The sequence below is a fragment of the Zalophus californianus genome, chromosome 12 (assembly GCF_009762305.2).
Source record: "Zalophus californianus isolate mZalCal1 chromosome 12, mZalCal1.pri.v2, whole genome shotgun sequence".
NCBI lineage: Eukaryota > Metazoa > Chordata > Mammalia > Carnivora > Otariidae > Zalophus > Zalophus californianus.
The window spans coordinates 91,163,496-91,176,787 of NC_045606.1; the positions used below are offsets into that span (position 1 = coordinate 91,163,496).

The window sequence follows — 13,292 nt, forward strand, 5'->3', positions numbered from 1 at the left end:
AAAATCTTTTATAATTTTCATCTTTACCATCATATTCCATCCCTTCACCATAGTTACTCTTATTTTTGTACCTATATAAGTTTTTTTTTCTTTAAAATTTTGTGAGGCAGTTTCTTCTAACAGACCAAAACATGCCCAAAATCTAGTGTGTGGCACTGATCTATTCGCCAGCCTGATCATATTCTTTTTTCTTTCCCCCTGGTTTCAGGTCTCTTCTGATTTATTTAGTGTATATTTTTCTGGGGTCTATGTTACCCTGTTAGTATTCTGTTCTCTCATTCATCTATTCTCCTCTGGACAAAATGACAAGATGGAAAAACTCACCTCAAAAAAAAAAAAAAAAAAAAAACCAAGAGGCAGTACCAACTGCCAGGGACCTAATCAATACGTACATTAATAAGATGTTGGAACTAGAGTTCAGAAGGATGATTATAAAGATACTAGCTGGACTTGAAAAAACCATGGAAGATACTAGAGAATCCCTTTCTGGAGAAATAAAAGAACTAAAATCTAACCAAGTCGAAATCAAAAAGGCTATTAATGAGGTGCAATAAAAAATGGAGCCTCTAACTGCTAGGATAAAAGAGGCAGAAGAGAGAATTAGTGATATAGAACACCAAATGATGGAGAATAAAGAAGCTGAGAAAAAAGAGATAAACTACTGGATCACAAGGGCAGAATTCGTGAGATAAGTGACACCATAAGATGAAACAGTATTAGAATACTTGGGATCCCAGAAGAAGGAAGAGAGAGAGGGGGGCAGAAGGTATATTGGAGCAAATTATAGCAGAGAACTTCCTTAATTTGAGGAAGGAAACAGGCATCAAAATCCAGGAGGCACAGAGAACCCCACTCAAAAAAAAAAAAAAAATCAATAAAAATAGGTCAACACCCCAACATCTAAGAGTAAAACTTACAAGTCTCAGAGACAAAGAGAAATTCCTGAAAGCAGCTCGGGACAAGAGGTCTGTAACTACAATGGTAGAAACATTAGACTGGCAGCAGACCTATCCACAGAGACCTGGCAGGACAGAAAGGAATGGCATGATATATTCAGAGCACTAAATGAGAAAAATATGCAGCCAACAATACTATATCCAGCTAGCCTGTCACTGAAAATAAGAGGAGAGATAAAAAGCTTCCAAGACAAACAAAAACTGAAAGAATTTGCAAACACCAAACCAGCCATACAAGAAATATTGAAAGGGGTCCTCTAAGCAAAGAGAGCATAAAAGTAACATAGACCAGAAAGGAATAGAGACAAAATACAGTAACAGTCACTTTACAGGCAATACATTGGCACTAAATTCATATCTTTCAATAGTTACTTTGAATGTAAATGGGTTAAATGCCCCAATCAAATGACAGGGGGTATCAGATTGGATAAAAAAACAAAACCCATCAATATGGTGCATGCAAGAGACTCATTTTAGACCCAAAGACACCTCCAGATTGAAAGTGAGGGGGTGGAAAACCATTTACCATGATAATGCACATCAAAAGAAAGCTGGGGTGATAATCCTTATAACGGACAAATTAGAAGACTATAATAAGAGATGAGGAAGGACACTATATCCTACTTAAAGGGTCTATTCAACAAGAGGATCTAACAATGTTAAATATCTATGCCCCTAACATGGGAGCAGCCAATTATATGAGGCAATTAATAACAAAAGCAAAGATACATATCAACAATACAATAATAGTAGGGGACTTTAACACCCCCCTCACTGAAATGGACAGATCATCTAAGCAAAAGATCAACAAGGAAATAAAGGCTTGGACCAAATGGACTTCACAGATATATTCAGAACATTCCATCCCAAAGCAACAGGATACACATTCTTCTCTAGTGCCCATGGAACATTCTCCAGAATAGATCGCATCCTAGGTCACAAATCAGGTCTCAACTGGTACCAAAAGACTGGGATCATTCCCTGCATATTTTCAGATCACAATGCTTTGGAACTAGAACTTAATCACAAGAGAAAAGTCAGAAAGAACTCAAATACATGGAGGCTAAAGAGCATCCTACTAAAGAGTGTGAACGGGTCAACCAGGAAATTAAAAAAGAATTAAAGAAATTCATGGAAACAAATGAAAATGAAAACACAACTGTTCAAAATCTTTGGGATGCAGCAAAGGCAGTCCTCTTGCCTTTCTCAAAAAACAAGGAAGGTCTCAAATACAAATACACAACCTAACCCTACATCTAAAGGAGCTGGAAAAAGAACAGCAAATAAAGTCCAAACCCAGCAGAAGAGAAATAAAGATCAGAGCAGAAATCAATGAAATAGAAACCAAAAGAACAGTAGAACAAATCAACGAAACTAGGAGCTGGTTCTTTGAAAGAATTAACAAGATTGATAAACCCCTGGCCAGACTTATCAAGAAGAAAAGAGAGAATGACCCAAATAAATAAAATCATGAAAGAGAAGAGATCACAACCAACACCAAAGAAATACAAACAATCATAAGAACATATTATGAGCAACTCTATGCCAGCAAATTAGACAATGTGGAAGAAATGGATTCATTCCTAGAGACCTATAAACTATCAAAACTGAACCAGGAAGAAATAGAAAACCTGAACAGACCTATAACCACTACGGAAATTGAAGCAGTCATCAAAAGTCTCCCAACAAACAAGAGCCCAGGGCCAGATGGCTTCCCAGGGGATTTCTAGCAAACATTTAAAGAAGAATTAATACCTATTCTTCTGAAACTGTTCCAAAAAATAGAAATGGAAGGAAAACTTCCAAACTCATTTTATGAGGCCACCATTACCTTGATCCCAAAAACCAGAGAAAGACCCCATCAAAAAGGAGAACTACAGACCAATATTCCTGATGAACATGGATACAATAATTCTCACCAAAATACTAGCCAATAGGAGACAACAGCACATTAAAAGGATTATTCACCATGACCAATGGGATTTATTCCTAGGTTGCAAGGTTGGTTCAACATCTGCAAATCAATCAATGTGATACAATACATTAATAAAAGAAAGAACCACATGATCCTCTCAATAGATACAGAAAAAGCATTTGACAAAGTACAGCATCCTTTCTTGATTAAAAGTCTTCAGAGTGTAGGGACAGAGGGTACATACCTCAATATCATAAAAGCCATCTGTGAAAAACCCACAGCAAATATCATTCTCAATGGGGAAAAACTGAGAGCTTTTCCCCTAAGGTCGGGAACACGGCAGGGATGTCCACTCTCACCACTGCTATTCAACATAGTATTAGAAGTCCTAGCCTCAGCAATCAGACAACAAAAAGAAATAAAAGGCATCCGAATCAGCAAAGAAGAAATCAAACTCTTACTCTTTGCAGATGATATGATACTTTATGTGACAAACCCAAGAGACTTGACCCCAAACTGCTAGAACTCATACAGGAATTCAGTAAAGTGGCAGGATATAAAATCAATGCACAGAAATCAGTGGCATTTCTATACACCAACAACAAGACAGAAGAGAAATTAAGGAGTCGATCCCATTTACAATTGCACCCAAAACCATAAGATACCTAGGAATAAATCTAACCAAAGAGGCAAAGGATCTGTACTCAGAAAACTACAGAATACTCATGAAAGAAATTGAGGAACACACAAAGAAATGGAATAACGTTCCATGCTCATGGAGTGGAAGAAAAAATATCGTGAAAACATCTATGCTACCTAGAGCAATCTACACATTTAATGCAATCCCTATCAAAATAACATCAACTTTTTTCAGATATGGAACAAATAATCCTAAAATTTGTATGGAACCACAAAAGACCCTGAAGAGCCAGAGGAATGTTGAAAAAGAAAAGCAAAGCCGGTGGCATCACAATTCCAGACTTCAAGCTCTATTACAAAACTGTAATCATCAAGACAGTATGGTACTGGCACAAAAACAGACACATAGATCAATGGAACAGAATCGAGAGCCCAGAAATGGACCCTCAACTCTATGGTCAACTAATCTTTGACAAAGCAGGAAAGAATGTCCAGTGGAAAAAAGTCTCTTCAACAAATGGTGTTGGGAAAATTGGACAACCACACATGGTCCAGGATGAAACTGGACCATTTCTTTACACCACACACAAAAATAGACTCAAAATGGATGAAAGACCTCAGTGTAAGGCAGGAATCCATCAAAATCCTTGAGAACACAGGTAGCAACCTCTTCGACCTCAGCCGCAGCAACTTCTTCCTAAACACATCGCCAAAGGCAAGGGAAGCAAGGGCAAAAATGAACTACTGGAACTTCATCAAGATAAAAAGCTTTTGCACAGCAAAGGAAACAATCAACAAAAGCAAAAGACAACTAACAGAATGGGAGAAGATATTTGCAAATGACATATCAGATAAAGGGTTAGTATCCAAAAATCTATAAGGAACTTATCAAACTCAACACCCAAAGGACAAATAATCAAATCAAGAAATGGGAAGACATGAACAGACATTTGTGCATAGAAGACATCCAAATGGCCAACAGACACATGGAAAAGTGTTCAACATCATTCGGCATCAGGGAAATACAAATCAAAACCTCAATGAGATACTACCTCACACCAGTCAGAATGGCTAAAATTAACACGTCAGGAAACAACAGATGTTGACGAGGATGCGGAGAAAGGGAAACCCTCCTACACTGTCGGTGGGAATGCAAGCTGGCGCAGCCACTCTGGAAAACAGTATGGAGGTGCCTCAAAAAGTTGAAAATAGAGCTACCCTACAACCCAGCAATTGCACTACCGGGTATTTACCCCAAAGATACAAATGTAGGGATCCGAAGGGGTATGTGCACCCTGATGTTTATAGCAGCAATGTCCACAATAGCCAAACTATGGAAAGAGCCAAGATGTCCAACAACAGATGAATGGATAAAGAAAATGTGGTGTGTGTGTGTGTGTATACACAGACACACATATACATACCACAGAATGGAATATTATGCAGCCATCAAAAAAAAAATCTTACCATTTACAACGATGTGGATGGACCTAGAGCATATTATGCTAAGGGAAATAAATCAATCAGAGAAAGACAAGTATCATATGATCTCACTGATATGAGGAATTTGAGAAACAAGACAGAGGATCATAGGGGAAGGGAGGAAAAAAATGAAACAAAATGAAACCAGAGAGGGAGACAAACCATAAGAGACTCTTAATCTCAGGAAACAAACTGAGGGTTGCTGGAGGGGAGGGGGGTGGGAGGGATGGGGTGGCTGGGTGATAGACACTGGGGAGGGTATGTGCTATGGTGAGCGCTGTGAATTGTGTAAGACTGCTGAATCACAGACCTGTACCCCTGAAACAAATAATATATTATATTTAAAAAAAAAAAAAGAAGATAGTAGGAAGGGAAAAATGAAGGGGGGGGAAATCGGAGGGGGAGACGAACCATGAGACTATGGACTCTGAGAAACAAACTGAGGGTTCTAGAGGGGAGGGGGATAAGGTGGGGGGATGGGTTAGCCTGGTGATGGGTATTAAAGAGGGCATGTATTGAAGGGAGCACTGGGTGTTATACGCAAACAATGAATCATGGAACATTACATCAAAAACTAATGATGTAATGTATGGTGACAAACAAAACAAAACAAGATAAAAGACTCCACTAAAAAACAAAACTACAGGCCAATATCTCTAATGAACACGGGTACAAAAATTCTTAATAAAATACTAGCAAATAGAATCCAACAGTACATTAAAAGAATCATCCACCACTATCAGGTGGGATTCATTCCTGGGCTTCAAACGTGGTTCAGCATTTGCACATCCATCAACTGGATACATACACCGCATTAATAAAAGAGTAAGAACCATAGGATCCTTTCAACATCCATTCATGATAAAAACCCTCAACAAAGCAGAGTTAGAGGGAACATAACTCAACATAATAAAGGCAGTATATGAAAACCCACAGCTAGTATCATTCTCACTGAGGAAAATTGAGAACTTTTCCTCTACAGTAAGGAACAAGACAGGAATGTCCACTCTCACCACTGTTATTTAACATAGTACTGGAAGTCCTAGCCTCAGCAATCATACAACAAAAAGAAATAAAAGGCATCAAAATTGGCAAGGAAGGAGTCAAACTTTCACTATTTGCAGATGTGATACTCTATAGAAAACCCAGAAGACTCCACCAAAAAATTGCTAGAATGGATACACAAATTCAATAACGTGGCAGCATACAAAATCAATATACAGAAATCTGTTGCATTTCTATACACCAATAATGAAGCAGCAGAAAGAGAAATCAAGAAATTGAACCCATTTGCAATTGCATCAAAACCCGATACCTAGGAATAAACCTAACTAAAGAGGTCAAAGACCTGTACTCTGAAAACTACAAAACACTGGTCAAAGAAACCGAAGATGACACAAAGACATGGAAAAATATTCCACGCTCATGGATTGGAAAAACAAATATTGTTAAAATGCCTATATCACCCAGAGCAATCACACATTTAATGCAATCCCTATGAAAATACCACCGGTATTTTTCACAGAGCTAGATGAAATAATCCTAAAATTTGTATGGAACCACAAAAGACCCTAAATAGCCAAAGCAATCTTGAAAAAGAAAAGCAAAATTGGAGGCATCATAACTCTGGACTTCAAGCTCTATTACAAAGCTGTAGTGATCAAGACAGTATGGTACTGGCACAAAAAAGGACACACACATCAATGGAACAGAGAGCCCAGAAACTGTATGATCAATTAATCTTCGACAAAGCAGTAGGGACTATACAATGGAAAAAAGGATCATCTCTTCAACAAATAGTGTTGGGAAAACTGGACAGCAACATGAAGAATGAAACTGGACCACTTTCTTACACCATACACAAAAATAAATTCAAAATGGATGCAAGCCCTAAATGTGAGACAGGAAACCGTTTAAATCCTGGAGAACACAGGCAGTCACTTCTCTGACATCGGCCATATCAGCTTCTTACTAGATACGTCCCCTGAGGCAAGGGAAACAAAAGCAAAAATAAACTATTGGGACTACATAAAATAAAAAGTTTCTGCATAGCAAAGGAAACAATCAACCAAACTAAAAGGCAACCTTCGGAATGGGAGAAGATATTTGCTAATGACATACCTGATAAAGGGTTAGTATCCAAAAGATATAAAGAATTCATCAAACCCAACACCCAAACCAAAATAATCCAGTTAAAAAATGGGCAGAAGACAATAGACATTTTTCCAAAGACATACAGATGGCCAACAGATATATGAAAAGATGCTCAACAACACTCATCATGAAATGCAAATCATAACCACAACGGGATCCCACCTCACACATGTCAAAATGGCTAAAATTAACAACACAGGAAATAACAGCGGTTGGGGAGGATGCAGAGAAAGGGGAGCCCTCCTACACTGTTGGTGGGAATGCAAGCTGGTGCAGCCACTCTGGAAATAGTACGGAGCTTCCTCAAAAAGTTAAAAATAGAACTATCCTACAATCCGGCAATTGCACTACTAGGTATTTACCCAAAAATACTAATTTGAAAGGATACATGCACCCCAATGTTTACAGCAGCAATGTCCACAATAGCCAAATTATGGAAAGAGCTCAAAGGTCCAGTGACTGATGAATAAAGATGTGGTATAGATCTACAATGGAATATTATTCAGCCATCAAGAAGAATGAAAACTTGCCATTTGCAACAACATGGATGGAGCTATGAAGATTATGCTAAGTGAAATCAGTCAGAGAAAGACAAATACCGTATGATTTCACTCCTATGTGGAATTTAAGAAACAAAACAAGTGAACATGGGGGTGGGGGAAAGAGACACAAACCAAGAAACAGACTCTTAACTATAGAGAACACCCTGATTGGTTACAGAGAGGAGGAGGGATGAGGGAAACAGGTGATGGGAATTAAGGAGGGCACTTGTGATGAGCACCGGGTGTTGTACGGACGTGTTGAATCTATATTGTACACCTGAAACTAATATTAGACAGTATGTTAACTAAGTAGAATTGAAATAAAAACTTGGGGGCAGGGGAAGAAAATGAGCACAGCTTTACCTACCAGTCTCTGTAGTGCCACTTTCTCTAGCTCAATGAAGGACAAAACCAATTAAAATACTGTTAAGTTGTCTGTTCACATATTACTTCTAGGAAAACTAGCTCTTTAAGGTGGGTGTTTGAGGAAATTCTCTAGCTCCTTCAGCTAGTGCCCTGCTTACAATAGATGTATTAATTCCATAAAGAATATCATTCAAATTTAGGCTATTATATTCAAATTTAAGCTACATGTGGCAAATAACAGATGGAGGGGAACACAACATGGTGCTGGGACAAGGAGTTGGTCTTTTACATGCATGCTGTGTCATGAGAAAGGTGGATCCTTAAATGTCCTCTCATACACTGGCTTTTACTAGACTCCATGGAGCAAACTATCAAACCACCCGCTAGCATTTTCTTGGAGTACTTTTAGAAAATTGTCAAAAGTCAACAGAAGCTAGGATGCGTCTTCAATGGACAGACACCCTAAGTAGCTCGCCGTGCAGGTCTTGGAGTAACCAACCCACAACTGACCTCAGCAGTGTAAATGTAGATGGTGTTGAAGTTGGCTGCCACCAAAGCCCTCAGCATGAAGAGGAAGCCTGTCAGGCCAGAGCTAGGGAACAAGATGCCAGAGATGTTAGGAAAGGCAGCATGGAGGGCTTTCCATGGCCTTGACAGGTGCTCACATTACACAGCTTAGCATTAGAAATGCTGACACATGCCCACAGATAACCGGGTCCCAAGGAGGTGCTGCTTCTCACCTGGCCTGATTGTGGGGTCCTAAAGTAAATGCTGGACCCCAACCTTCAACCCAACTCCCCATCTGTCCTTCCCACTCCCCCAAGTGTGCTGTTCCAGCCTGGCCCCCCCCCAGATTAGCCCACCTTCAGCTACAACCCTCCAAAAATGATGCTGTTTGCAGAAGGATATAGATTACTATTGAGGACATCCTAGGATTGCAAATTAGAGAGTGAAATGAATTTTTACACCACAAGTAGGTTACCTATTTCCCTGAACTATTGCAACAACAGTCCAGATAATTTGGTAAACAACTAGAGTCCTGACGTTCCACGAAGCTTAGCATAAAGATCCTAAATACCCTGGTGGGTGGAGTGATTGTGCTTTGTACTAGCACCTGTATCCTGGGAGAGCTGAGGCAGGGCCGGGTCAGTGCAAGAGGGAAGGGGGAGTGGCAGGTACCAGGAAAGGCCCATTCCAGTCAAACCAGCAGCCCATTCACTACTCCCCTGGTGAAAGGGACTTGCCCCAATGCCCACTGAACACTATGGATCAGGAAACCACAACTTAAACCCACTGCACAAACCTAGATTATTTTCAAGCAATCAGAGAGAGAAATACCTTGATGTGCAAATGTTGAGGAGAAGGAAGAATAAGGCTGTGCATCCCATGGTGATAGAAAGGCTCAGCCGTCTCCCTAGGAAATTGATGCCCAGGATATTGAAAGGATTCACTAGAAAACAAATGACAATGACAATTTCTGAAACCTCGAAAGCAAGTGGTATTTACCAACATTGGCAAGGATTCCTCCTTGTCATTTCAGAAAGAGGCAACTTCATCCGAACCTCATGTGTGTTCCAGCCAAAACCCAGTCCCATGGTCATCCACTTCATGACTCCTTCCCCACGCTTTTTCCTCGTGGGTCGAAGAAGGACAAGCACTGGTGTGTATATAAAGGGCATTTTATGCCCAAGATGACTATAACACGTAGGTTTATCGTTAATTGCAAACCTGCTAGATCTATATTTTAAATGGTTTTACTGTTTCTCATCAAATTTACGGGGCCACTGATTTTTAAGTACTATTATTTTATGTCTACTAAAATGCAAACAGTGCCGCAAATTAAAATCTAAGTAGCCTTTGTAAGACATCTCAGTTTCGGGCACCTGGGTGGCTCAGATGGTTAAGCGTCTGCCTTCGGCTCACGTCATGATCCCAGGGTCCTGGGATCGAGTCCCGCATCAGGCTCCCTACTCCTTGGGAGCCTGCTTCTCCCTCTGCCTCTCTCTCTCTCTGTCTCTCATGAATAAATAAATAAAATTAAAAAAAAAAAAAAGACATCTCAGTTTCGGAGATGTCCGAAGTGGGGGTGGGGGGAACGCATCTTAGAATTGATAGAATATAGTAATTCAAAGCTCTACTCCTGCAGACTTCTCCCCACACCCGTCTGCACTGGAGACACGTGAGCCAGGAAGGTGAGGGGACCTGTTCAGCTCTGCCAGGCAGGAGCCCGTCTAGGACAGGCTCCCCCACCCCAAACAGACAGGGCCCCCAAAACATGGAGGTCGACGCTTACGAGCAATTTCGCCAACGGTGCTGATAATCATGGTCCGGTAGTCGGAGGGAGCAAACACGTGGCAGTGGCAGGGGCTGTGGTTCTCCTCTGTGTCCGGCAGGGTTACGGCCACCCCGGACTCGGACTCGGACCCGGACCGCGAGCCACACACCAGGTCCCGCTCCAGCAGCTCGGCGCTGGCCAGGATGACGCCGTAGTAGGCAAAAGAGATTCCCACCCTGGAAGGGAGAGAAGCCGCTCATTAGAAAGCTGCCCCCGGCCTGAAGGAGGGGCCAGGCCAGCAGAGGTGGGGAGAGGTGGGGAGAAGAGGGGACAAGGGGGAGAGTGGTCAGGTGGGGGGGTGCATCAGGTGCGGGGGGGGCGCCAAAGGCTGGGCGCACCTCTCCTGGGGAGCCCGAGGGAGGCATGCACGGGAACCCAGGTGGGAAAGGGATTTGCAAGGGCAGCCTGGGGCCGGATCCGGGAGGACCCCACAGCCGGTGAAGGAGATTTGAAGCCTGGACTCACTTTCTATCTCCGCTCTAACAAATTAGCACCAACTCGGTGGCTGAAAAGAACACACATCTATGCGCTCCGTTCTGTAGGCCAGAAGTCGTGTGGGTCTGGCTGATTTCTCTGCCATGAGGCTCCCAAGGCAGAAATGCCAGTGTAGGCAGGGCCTCAGGCCTTGCTGGGGATGGGGGCAGAATCTTTCCCGATCCAGGGCAGAATTCAGCTGCATGGGGCTCCACCCCCTTGCTACTCTTGACCAGTTGCTCTCGGTTTCTATAGGCTTCCTTCCTTCCTTGTCTTCACAGCCAGAGACGCTGAGCCGGGTCCTTCTGCTCTGGAATCTCTCCTCCCGCCTCACCTCGCGCTTTCTCTTCCACTCCATCTGTATTCCCAGCTGGAGAAATCTCTCTACTTTTAAAGACTCAAGTGATTGGATTGGGCCCACCTGTTTAATCCAGGATATCCTCTGTATTTTAAGGCCTGTAACCTTAATTACATCTATACAGTCCCTTCATACCAGCACCCAAATTAGTGTGTGATTAAATCAACAGGAGTTGATAATCTTGGGGGGGGGGGGGGCGGGGGCGGAGAGTGATCTTTAGAATTCTGCCTGTCCCAAAGCATCTTTAAAGGCCAGGAGAAGGGGTGCCTGAGTGGCTCAGTTGTTAAGTATCTACCTTCCACTCGGTTCATGATCCCCGAGCCCCGCATCCGAGCCCCACATCAGGCTCCCTGATCCGTGGGAAGCCTGCTTCTCCCTTTCCCACTCCCCCTGCTTGTGTTCCCAATCTGTCAAATAAATAAATAATTTTTTAAAAAATAAAAAATAAAAGGCCATGAAGAGCCACGGGGGGGAGGTTGCTTTTGCTTTATATGAACTTCCTGTCTTTTTTCTGTCTATTCTTTAATAAATATTTGTGTTGAGATAAAATTATAATAACGTACAGAAAAGTTCATGTGTCAAAGTCAAGGAAAGAAATAGCCTCCCAGAAACTCCGGCGGTGCCCGTCTTAGCTTCACAGAAGTGGTTGCAAAAGCCAGCCGTCAACAGCATAGAGGGACAACCAGGGGAAAGCGCCAATGTTTGGTTATCAGCCGATATTAGTGAGATGATTGTTAAACTTGTCTGTTAATTATAGGAGTGGAATCATCTAAGAAAATGTCCTCAAGTAGTTGAGACTCTTAATGAAGTATCAGGTTGAAATGTCACGGAGCCTGGGCTTGCTTCAAAGTATGTCAGCAAGGGAAAACACAGCCGAAGCAATTATGAGGGACTGCCCGTGACTGTCAGATATGGGTGATGGATCAATCAGAGGTCATCACGGTACCCTCTACTTTTGTGTGCATTTGAAAATTTTCATAACAAAGTATCAAAAAAACCCCAATAATTACAATGCTTCCCCTTGTTATTAAAGTAACTTTAGTTCGGGGCGCCTGGGTGGCTCGGTCGGTTAAGTGTCTGCCTTTGGCTCGGGTCATGATCCCAGGGTGCTGGGATCGAGCCCCGCGTGGGGCTCTCTGCTCAGTGGGGAGCCTGCTTCTCCCCCTCCCACTGGTGCTCCCCCCTGCTTGGGCTCTCTCTCTTTCTCAAATAAATAAATAAAATATTTAAAAAAAAATAAAGCAGCTCTAGTTCAATTTCCAAATATTGAGAGTATTTTAAAAATTAAAGCCTTAAGAGGCAACATACCAGCCTATTAATAATGATTTTATCTGAGAAAGGCAGGTAGACACTTTCCTGAATTTAAACACTATTGATTAGTTTTGCCTGCTTTCTATCTATATATAAATGGAATCACAGAATATGCATCTGTATGTCTGCTTCCTCTGCTCATTATGTTTGTAAGATTCAGCCATGTTGAATGTAGATAACTAGTTTTCTCTTTCCCATTATTGTATAGTATTCTATTTTATGACTGTAACACAGTGTATCCATTATACTGTGAATGGACATGTGGGTGGTTTAGAGTTTGGGGCTGTTACAAATAAAATAATGCTAAGGACATTCATGCAAATGTATTTTGGTCAACACATGTATGCATTTCTGCTGGGTATAAAGCTACGAATGGAATTACTGAGTCATAGGCTATGCATATTTTCAACTGTGATAAATACCTCTAAATGGTTTCCCAAAGTGGTTTTAATTTGAACTCCAGTCAGCAGTGCATGAGAGTTCCAGTTACTTTACATTCTTCCCAACACTTGCTATACTTAATCTCATTGGTTTGTTAATTGGTATAGTTAATTTAATTTTAGCCATTCCAGTGGATTTGTAACGGTGTCTCATTGGTTTTAATTTGCATTTCCCTGGTGACTTTAAGGTTGGGCATGTTTTCATATATTTTTTGATCCAGTGCCAGTTCAAGTCTCTTGCCTATTTCTCTACTGGTTTGTGTATCTTTTTCTTGTTGGAAAAAATTGTATACATATAATTTTATATATTGCTACAGTTG

General features: G+C 41.4%; 1 protein-coding gene across 4 annotated transcripts in view; it reads right to left on the reverse strand.

Moving 5' to 3' along the window:
* SVOPL (SVOP like) overlaps positions 1-13,292 on the reverse strand; it is a 78,674-nt gene that overhangs the window by 25,994 nt on the left and 39,388 nt on the right. For all 4 annotated transcript variants that reach the window (XM_027573829.1, XM_027573830.1, XM_027573828.1 and 1 more), the window contains 3 exons: positions 10,348-10,565; positions 9,393-9,504; positions 8,565-8,646 (listed from right to left, as the gene is read on the reverse strand). In XM_027573829.1, the coding sequence (XP_027429630.1) occupies positions 8,565-8,646; positions 9,393-9,504; positions 10,348-10,565 (412 nt within the window). The remainder of the gene's footprint in view (positions 1-8,564; positions 8,647-9,392; positions 9,505-10,347; positions 10,566-13,292) is intronic.